Below are 10,587 nucleotides of genomic sequence, written 5' to 3'. Positions count from 1 at the left end.
ACCAACGCCCCCTGCAGTGAGGGTGGGGGCAGAGGCAGGCGCTGCCCAGGTTGGGTGGGTGGGGGCCAGAGCTTGCTAAGAAGAATTTTTCCAATCCGGCTGCCTCCAGCTGGTAAGTCTGGTGTGGTGGAAGGGAAAGGGGGAGGGAACAGGCGTAAGGGGACAGATCAATGCCCCCTGCAGTGAGGGTGGGGGAGTGGGGCTGGGGTAGGCACTGCCCAGCCAGGGTGGGGTGGGCATGGGATGGAGCAACAGCTTGTCTAGGGGGAGCGGGGACGGAGGCTCCCACTGCTGTGCACGGCTCATCCAGGGGCTCCTGACACTGCTCCCACAGAAAGGCATGGGGGTCGGGGCATATGCCCCCAGATCTGCACAGGGTGGGGCAGGTCAGGCTGCAGCTGCAGACTGGGGCCAAGCAGTGGCAGCAGCAGGGGGACAAGCCACCAGATGAGCAGCACACAGCGATGGGTGCCTTGCCCCTCCACTCCCCATAGCTCCATTCCACCCCGCCCCACCTGGGCAGCGCTTACCCTAGTCCAAGCCCTGCTCCCTCCGTTACTGCGGGAAGTGTTGGTCTGCCCCCCCCCCAAATGCATGAGCATTTAATCGGCCAAATTACTGGTCACTTCAGGCCAATTACCAATATAGTCAATTTTCTTTACATAAGTGCCAATCCAATATTGGACCGATGTACCTGTAAGCAAAAGTCCAGTTTTCAAATATGGACATCTATAGAGTACATCTGGACATTCAAATGGTGCACGCTATGCAAGAATTGAGAACAGCAGGGGACCAAAGAACATAAGAAGTGTCCTAGTGGGTCAGATTAATGATCCATCTAGCCCAGTATCTGGTCCCCAACAGTGGCAAGAGTGAATGATTTAGAGCAGAACAAATGGTAGATCAGAGTGGGGGATAGGCAGCAAAGCAGCAGACAGGACAGGGAGCAGAAAGAGCAGGAGACTGAACAGCAAAAGTGGATCAGAGTGGCTCTCAAGGAGGATGTGAGGGTAATTAGTGGCACACCTACTAAAAACACCGGTCTCCATTACTTTAGAGGAAGAGTAAATATCTATATATATACACACCCTACTTTATATCTATACTCTGTTCATTACTCTCCCTGACATCCACCATCATTGATTTACAGATACCAGATACATCTTGGACTGTTCTACTTAATAGCTAGACCTAGTTTAGCTGCATAGATTAAGTGCCCAATTGAGCACTAGGTTGTAGGAGTCAGGCACCAGATTTGGGATTACACATTAGAAAAACATGACCACTTTAGGAAAATTAAAAGCAAAGAAAAGAAAAACAACTACCTAAAGTCAGGCAGCAAAATAGGTGACTTGATTCTCAAAAGCCCTAGCTACAGGTTAAGCCAATCCATAACTAAGAATGGTTTTTTCCCCATGGTGTCCACTTGTGTACTTCATCTTCTCCTCTGCTTGAATTTGTGCAAAGGTAAATGATTTGGGTACTCTTGGAAGTACAGCAAGTTAAAAAAAAAGAAGACCAGAGACAGAGACGGTGAATATTTTCAAAATTTCAAAGCCACTTTCAGCTTTTACAGTGGAAAACATGCCCCTTCCTTTTTTTTCATAATAGATGAAGCCATTACTAAAATGGTTTTAATGCTGTAAAAAACATATCTACTTGGTAGAACACTATTGCTATATTAGACTAGTATATTACAAATGAATGGTATACAGAAGATAGATAAGGCAATAACTTTTTTCATTTTACAAACTGTCATAGTGTGGTGTCCCCAGGGATGGCCATGATGCCCCTAGTGCTCCATGACCATGCCAATCCTGTCCAACAGGCATCCCTTTTCTCTCCTGCCATGTCTTGCTGGTAATAAATAGGGAGGCTGCCCTCATGTTTGTGTTTGGACATGGCCCTGATAGACCCCACTGAACCCTGTGGGTTCTAAGACCCATTTTGGGTTCTGCTCAAAATGGATGCCTCACACGACACCCTCAGTCTTATGGGCTAAATGCGTGGTTGGTCCCCCCGCAGCCATGCCCCAGAGCCCACATTGGCCCTGGGCTCCCCGCCACCCTTTTGTCTCTGCACCCCCTAGCGCTGCACCCACTGGCACTGGGGTCTCCACACCAGAGTGTGGCCCCAATGAGGCCTCCTCCTCCCCAATAGCTTCAGTCCAGTCCACCGGTTTATAAACAGCACACAAAATATGAGCCCCATGGCTATAACATAATACAAGCAGTTCAGGGTGTGCTCTGTACCTTTAAAAGAGTCAAACTTCCCAGCAGCACTAAGTGTCTTGTAGGCCGGGGTACCTAGTGAGCTCCTGGAGCCCCATTAGCCCTATAGGCAGCCACAGCATCTCTGGGCAATTCTTCTCTTCACGCTCCTTCTCCTGGCTGCTGTCAGAGAACTAACTGCTGCTGGCCTCAGCTCTGGCGTTTATATGTGCTCAAGGCCCTGCCTTCTTCCAGTCAGCTGACCGGGTGCAGGCTAATTCCCTTGTTAGCCCGCTGCCATAGTAACCGACACCTGTAGGTTTTCTGCCTGGCTCCTAGGGCCCTCTCCCTAGGCTCTGCTCTCAAAGGAGCAGGCACTTTAGTGCCCTGACAAACACAAAGAGGTATTTCTTAAAGTTAAAGGTAGCACATATAAAACTGCTGAAAGGAAATACTTTTCCCATACAGTGAACACTCTACTTGCAGAAATCAACATCAGGACATATGTTTGAATTGAGCTGCAAACGAAACAAAACAATGGCACATTTAGATAAATAATAAGAACATTTGTGTAATAAAAATGCACACACCAAATTTAGGAGGAGATAACGTCTCATGCTTCAGAGCACACAGCAACCTCCAACCAGTTCTGGTTAGAAGGAAACTGGAACACATTAACTGATAACTACTCCAGGGTTTCTTCTACCTTCCTTTGGTATCAGCCCTGGTTAAAGACTGGATGAGTGGCCCAAGTGTTCTAGTACCCTACCTGGTATGGAAATTCATGTGCTCCTAAATAAGCATGGGACATCCCTGACCCAAATAAATGAGAAATGGGGAAGGTTGGGTTTACCCAATAGGAAGAGAAAATGGAAGGAACCATGTCCAAAGCCTGTCCAAGTGCAATCACACAATACAATAAACTAATTACAACTGTACTATAAGTGTTTTGGTGGAATTTACAGTATAGAGGAGACCTGTGGTTCACTTATGAGTACTCATTTTATACCTCTAATATGATAAATGTTCTGAAAGACCAAAACTTCTAGTTGCCAGTTACTGAATAGGCATATTAACACCATCAGGAGAGTCCTTTTGCACCCATTTTAGTGTCAAGATCCCTTGGCCATGTCCAGAAGAGTACTGATGTGCAATATGTGGGGCTGCAAACCCATCTGCGGCACCACACAGTGCACATGCAGGCATTCCCCATGTTGCTACCTTGCAGCACAGGGGGCGTTTTTTGACCCTGGGAAATCCGGGGGCGAAAAAACCCATGCCGAAAAAAGTGGCACAGTACACGTGGCAACAGCACATGCCACCCAAAACCAGAGCCTGGCCAGCCGGAGTCACATTCCATCTGCCAGCCAGGCTTCATGCCATGGCTGCAGCTCCCTAAGGCCCCCAGAACCCCAGGTAAGGCTGCTGGGGACAGCACAGTTGCTAGCCCCAGCCTCCCCTACCCCACACAGGGTAACTTGCTGCACCAGAGCACACATGGCATGGGCATTCGCTGGGGACAAGTAGCAGAGGCACAAGGTGTACTGCTGCTATATGTCCCTGGGGAAACAAATGTCCGCAGCTAGGCAATCACCTCAAACTCTTTCCTATTCCCACAGCACAAGCAATTCCAGTTGCTGGCTTTTCTTATCTACCAAATCTGTGTAAGCAGATGGCTGGATTTTCTTGTGTCTGAGGGCACATTTACACTGTGTCAGACAGCACTAAGGTACCACTGTGAAAACACACTCTCTGCAGTTGATTAAAGGAAGTCCTGCTCCAGATACACCTCTGCATGCAGCCACTTTTTAGTGCATGCACAGGACACACACAGCACCACTTTCAATTTTACAGATACTCATGGAAGAAGCAGCAACATGAAGATTTTTTATCATGTAGCAGATACTCATTAGGAGCTGGGCAGGGAAAAAGGTTGTTTTCATGACAGTACACCTTGGCACCACCCAACATAATATAAACCCCTTCTTTGCTACAAAGTATTTAATTGACCTAATCTACTAAACTTTTGGCTTCTGTTGTGCACCTTAAGTCTCAGTTCTGTTACTACTATTATAAGCAACATTTTTTTTCAACAATAATTACCTTGTACCACGTTACATTGCCACCTGTATTACGGGTCACTGTACTGCATTTCAATGAATAACCACTTCCAGCATTTCGAGTCTCCACGTGTAAATGATTTTGGTTAAAACAACTGTTATTGTTCCTTTTGAGCACATTCAAGGTCCACTCTGTGACACTGTGTTTTCCATTACTATGGAGTAAAAGAAATGATTTAGACATTTAAGATGTGTATGGTAGCTAATTATACATTTTTATTTTTTAAGTTCGGTAAAATAACCCTTAGGAAAAAATGTATATTTCCCCATATTCAATTTCCCTTTCATTACTTCCCTATACAAAATAGGAATTATTTTCTTTAAGACTCCAGACTAAGTGACAGTTCACCCTATCTAAATCATTCAGTTACATAATTATTGATAACAGCTTAACAGTTTGTGGTGACAAGTGTACCTACCAATTAGTATAATACTGTTCAAGAGATTTAAAATCAGACCAGTGAGTGACTGTATTGATTTGTCCATCTAATTTTTGAGGTTTAATATAGTGACACCAAAGCTGACTGAATACATCACAAAACAATGTTTACATTATTTCCATGAATTAGCTTTGGAGGTCCAGTCTCATATCACTCATTCTTTCCTATTATGAAGATAATTCAGTCATTATTCAGTCACACACTTCTGTAAAGAAAGTCACCTTCTTTCCTCAGAGACACAGATAGTAAGTTTGTACAGTATCAGGCAAAGGGAGTTCTAGGAGTCTTAAGGAAGCCAAATCATTAATGAAAAGGCATTTCACTGGAAGCCATAAAGCATGTTTTCAGAAAACCATGGTCTAAAATAAAGTTCTCTTTAGAGGGCTAAACAAGTGGGCTGTTTTTCTCAAAGTGCTGAGTATTCGGCCACTCCCAGTGACCGCAGATGTTTTTGCCAAATACCGTTTGTCCTTCCTGTTGCTCAGAGAATGAAAAGGAATTGTGCGAGTAGGAAACCCCTGCCTAAAATAAATCATGGAATCACTGCCTGGAAGATGCTCAAAGGGCAAAGAGGTAAAAAAAACCCAGAGCAATAGCTGACACCTCTGTTTCAAAGTGCCATGCCACTTAACAAGCAACACTGGATGAAATGAATATACCATATTTACTTTCATATAAAACAAAGTTTTTCCCCCAATCAGCCTGATGGGAAAAGCCCCTGGTCTTACATTTGCATACAAGGAAATACACTCATGGAATATATTGTCTACCATTAAACTACTGCCAAAAGCAGAGTGTGCTCCATTATAGAAATCAAATACACAGTTGATTAAACGCAGCCAATACTGAGCATGACTATAAAACACCTGTCCCATACTGGGCAAACATACTGATGGGAACTTACCACAAAGGTTAGGGCAGCCTCTCTGAGTAAGATACATGGTAGTGCCCATTGGGCACAGTACCCCTCAGTGCCAACTCTAATTTTTAAAATCATTGGGAGCCACTACACTGAATAGATGTAAACTTCCTCTTCACTCCCACAGCTGTGTGGTGCCTTTCTTTCCCATTTCCAATGATTCCTGTTTCTTCATCAGCCTTAAATGTCTGGCAAACATCACCAAATAGGGCCCCAAATAATTCATCCAGAATCCTTCTGTCACTCCCTCTCTCAGTCTGTTGCATACGATTAGTGTGGCCTCCCCCTCCATGAGATGGAGGCAGACCAAGTTGCCCTGCTCCACATCTGCATATACATTTTTGGAGGATCCCAGGACTCATGACAAGAACACCCAGTTTCAGTCACAACTGAGAGGCTAGTTAGCACATGGATCCTTTTGGAGGTTATCTGGAATATACACATATCCTCAGCAGTACTGAGTTGTGAGGACACCATGGCCTGAGACGCCGTTGTGTCTAGTGGGGCCCACACCAATGAACTATATGGTAAATCATCATCCTTTTGGCTTTGGATTAATATCACGCACAATTTATAATATGAACATATGGTTCTTGAATAATTCAAATGGATTTGGACCTGATCTGGCTAATTTGACCTGGGACATGACAAAAATCCCTTAAGAAACAAAAAATAAATAAAGTTTGTAGTATATACAAGTAGATAGAGAAATGCTGCTTAAAAATGTACAGAGGTGCTGCTTAAAAGTGTGCTTATGCAGTACCTGTGCTAAAACTTGCAGCAGTTGCTGAAAAAGGTAAAATGCATCAATTCTGGAAGAATGAAGTCTATGTATGTGTTAATTTCAACGCCGGTGTTTTTAGATTTGCCCCTCACATCCATATGCTCAGGGAGAGCAGGAAGGGGGAAGGGAGGAGGCTGCAGGGGGGAACAAGTTGAAGTGGGGGGGGAGCAGAAAGCAAAAAGGCCACTTGATTCCACCCCCCCCCCCAATTTATTTTTCCTGCTGTAGCAGTGGGAGGGGGGCACATTCAATGCAAATTCAAGACAAAATTAGGATCCTGATTCTATACCTGGAAAATTATAACAATTTATAAATTTTCCATATATAGAATTTAAATATTAGGAAGCCATCTTTGTTCAAGGTCATCTTATATTCAAGAAAATACAATATGTATGTGTACGTATTTGTGTACCTTTACATCTGAGCCCCTCCAATTAAACCTGAAAGTATCACTGTAAAGTAGGAAAGTATTATCTACATTTTAGCAGATCGAAAGATCGATTGATTTGCCCAGAATCACACAGGTAACCCGCAGCAAGGTATGGGATTCCCAGTCCTTATGTTCTTGTCAAGTTCCTTAATCACACAGTCATACTTCCTTCCTCTCCTCAAGCATGCATTCCTCAGCATTACAAGGGGAATCACCGTCTATGATGACACAGGTTATGAAGTAATTTCACTGAAAACTGTACAAAATATTGAAAACTTGGCCAAATTTAGGTCTGGTTTAAAAGCAGGTTCAGCTGTACTAAAGATGACAGAATCAGTCATATTTACACTAGATCTGGATTTGACTGATATCACTTCTAGATAAGCCTACAACATAAAAGATTTGCAATGCATGCACATTAAAATTACATCATTTTCTCTTTTAATCTGTAAGGTTTTATCTTTCTTGAGTTACACTTTGTGAGGTTCTTTAGTTGCACTTTGTAGGGAACATGAATCTACAAAACTACTAACTGACTAACTCCCCCTCCCACCCCCTTAGCCTTGACTCAACACAGCATATTGTCGAGTGAAAAATGATTTAAACAATCATTGAGATTTACTACAATTATTTAATATATAAAAATTATAAATCATCAGCGACTTGTTTTAGTATAAAAGTCAGATCTTAGCTCTGTATTTCTATCTTACAGCAGATGCTACAAAATGCCTGAGTGTTCTACCTCTGAAGCACCTAGATATGTGCTTAACCTCTAAACGTTTATGTAGTCCCATTAACCCTAGTAAGGTTACACACATTCATAAAGCTAAATACAGGCATAGGTCTTAGCAAATGAAAACCTGAAAGTATCCCTTTAATGTTTAATGTCCCTCTATATCATCCATTCGTCCTAATAACTTAAAATCCCCTGACCACCACTTTCATTTCAAGGGCACTATTGCTGGAGAGATCAGTTGACCTGATTTTCTCTGAAAACCACAGAAAATACCATACGCCCTCTGCAAAACCACATTAACACCTCCAAAACCTGGCAAAGACATTTAATAAACATATTCTACTTGTCAAACCACCCTTCAAATCTCAAAAAAAATCTTATTTTCAAGAAAATACACACAATTTTGCACTAAAATAATTAATTTCTGGTTATTTCAGTAAATAAATTGAATTATATAATCCGTAATTATTTTTCCACATTGAACTCTATGATTTACTGTTAAAATATAGTAAATCAGGAAAATCTGATTCTTCTTTGCAACATGAATATATGATCTGACATTTCTCATTTACTAATTTTTTCTTATTGCCCAGTACAGCCAATGAAAATTTCTCAAGCAAAGAATAAAAACAACTTTTCTCTAAATTTATTTCAAACATTGTCAACATCAATGTTTTAAAAAAAGAATCTCAATACTTGTAATCAATACTGTATTAAAATCATTAACAACATTTTTGAAAACCATGTCTATAATATTTTAAGTGCATATGTTAAATACATTTAAATATAAACTAAACATGAAAGATTAGATTTTAAAATGTGGATATTTAAGAAAAGGAAACATGGAGCTATTCTGAAATCTCATCTCAAAACAAAATGGATTAAATTATTATATCTATCCATCATTACTAAAACATTTGTCTAGAAAAATGCTTCTTACAAATATTCTGCAATGTTTGCTTTAAATTAATTGATTTTGGAAGATTTCTTCCAGTAAACTCATTTGCCAGAATATTCACCAAAAATTATCACAAAGGGCCAGATCCTATGTAACTTTCATGTAACTAACTGGCAGGTAAGTAGTTTCCTAAATCCACTTTTGAGCTCTTAGACAAGTTTGGGATTCAGCATTGCCCATAATATCCTACTGAGGTAGTCCCTAGAGATCAGGTTTGATATGCATTTCTGGAGTAATGTTAGCAATTTTTTTCACTGATGCTTTCCTTTTTATATCTGTTCTGCATATAAACAGAAGCCTATCACAAGGATTAAATTCACTTAAAGATAGATGGAGACATACTACAGATCATTTTCCTGCAATTTTGGGATCTTTGTATAAATCATATATACAAAAATAAATTTCATGTATGATGATGATAATGATACAAAATACACCTGAAGTTTCCCACTTTGAAATAAATTCACATGTAAAACTGTAGTGCATGAAAATGTAGTCCACTGTGTGAGTGCATCTACACTAATTAGTTGCACTGTAAACATCTCAGCATCTACATGCGTGCCCCTATTAGGCTGCAGTAAACTAATTTACTCTGCAGCGGGATATTACTTGCAAATACAAGTGCTATCCTGCTGCAAAATTAAAAACTCCGCAGCAGTGCACATGTAGATGCTGCCCTGGCTGGCTGGGGCACTAGAGTGCTTCAGTGCAGGGGCTGCCTGCTAGCTAGCCCTGCACTGAAGCACTCTCATGCTCCAGCCACCCCTCCACAGGATGCTGAGCCAGGGGGAGCAGCTCTGGCCTGGCAGGATGACTCCCCAGGCCCCATGCCAGCTGGAGCTGCTCTGACCCATCTCAATGTGCTTCACTCCCGGGTGCATGTTCAAATGGCATGTCCTGAAGCCACCTCTCAGCCCCTACTACAAGCGGAAGCCTGGGTGAAACTGGAGCCACTGCTTCACTTATCCGGGAGTCACGCTGGAATGCCACCATCACTGGTAAACTCATCCCAGCATACATCCCCACCACCAAGGACAAGTAGGCTCCTGGGTGCAGGCAGATCCCTACCCAACCCAGCCTAGGGTCATACTGAGTCTCCACTGCCACCAGTCAGTATGCCTGGGAGTAAACCCATAAGTGCCAGCAAATCCCAGCTTCTGACAGTCCACAGCTATGATTTCCCCATGTGAGCAGGGAGATGAATGCAACTGGCCCCTTAGAGGCCCAACAGACTCAAATGTGGGAGTGCTCCAGTCCATAACCCCAGAGAGGGGAAAGCACTGGCTCCAAGGAAGTGATCAGTACCTGTTTGTGCTGGGGTACAGAAGAGACTGGGAGCCATACAGACCTGGTCTGAGCCCAGGACAAATCTCGGGATCTGAATACACTGAATAGCCAGCAGAAGAAGGCCAACCAAGCAACCCAATGGCGTTGAGCTTAAGACATGGGCTAAGCCTCTACAAGTGGGCGGTGCCTGCTAGGGTTGCTTTGAGACCTAAGTATTGAACTGATGGGCTGGCAATAGGGGTTGCCAGTCAAAAAGATACCACCTGGGAAGTTACAAGCATACTATGGCCAAGGGCGAGATGGACAAATTGATAGGTCTCTCGAAGGAAACTGAATAGATTGAGAAAATATCCCTAAGTTGAGGGGATCTAGGGGTGAAGTAACTGATGAGGCCCCTTGTGATGAGCAGCCCTAAATGAAGAGGGCCCTGTTCTGAATTTGACTGAGGGCCTACATCGGCAACAACAGAGCACAGCCAGAACAAATGTGCCCTGGAGACCTCAGGGCAGGTGAAAGCCCAAGGCAGATTTGAGTGACTGGCTGAGACACCACTCAAGTGACTGGCTGTGACACCACTCAAGGGGTGGCAGGCAAGTATAAGCAAGCGGGCAGTGGCTTCTCAAAAGAGGAAAAAGACACATCACACACACTGACAGGGAACAATAAACTCCAGAACAAGAAACTCCAGAGTTTATTGTTTCAC

At 43.0% G+C, this 10,587-nt stretch overlaps 1 protein-coding gene across 1 annotated transcript in view; it reads right to left on the bottom strand.

Moving 5' to 3' along the window:
• The window catches only part of IL18R1 (interleukin 18 receptor 1), a 40,820-nt gene that overhangs the window by 19,125 nt on the left and 11,108 nt on the right, over window positions 1-10,587 (bottom strand). The window contains exon 4 of the mRNA XM_019529563.1: window positions 4,314-4,485. Within this exon, the coding sequence (XP_019385108.1) occupies window positions 4,314-4,485 (172 nt within the window). The remainder of the gene's footprint in view (window positions 1-4,313; window positions 4,486-10,587) is intronic.

This window comes from Crocodylus porosus, unplaced genomic scaffold (assembly GCF_001723895.1).
Source record: "Crocodylus porosus isolate Cpor-Errol unplaced genomic scaffold, CroPor_comp1, whole genome shotgun sequence".
Lineage (NCBI taxonomy): Eukaryota > Metazoa > Chordata > Crocodylia > Crocodylidae > Crocodylus > Crocodylus porosus.
Note: the sequence above shows the minus strand (reverse complement) of the source record. Positions and strands in the feature narration are given on the sequence as shown.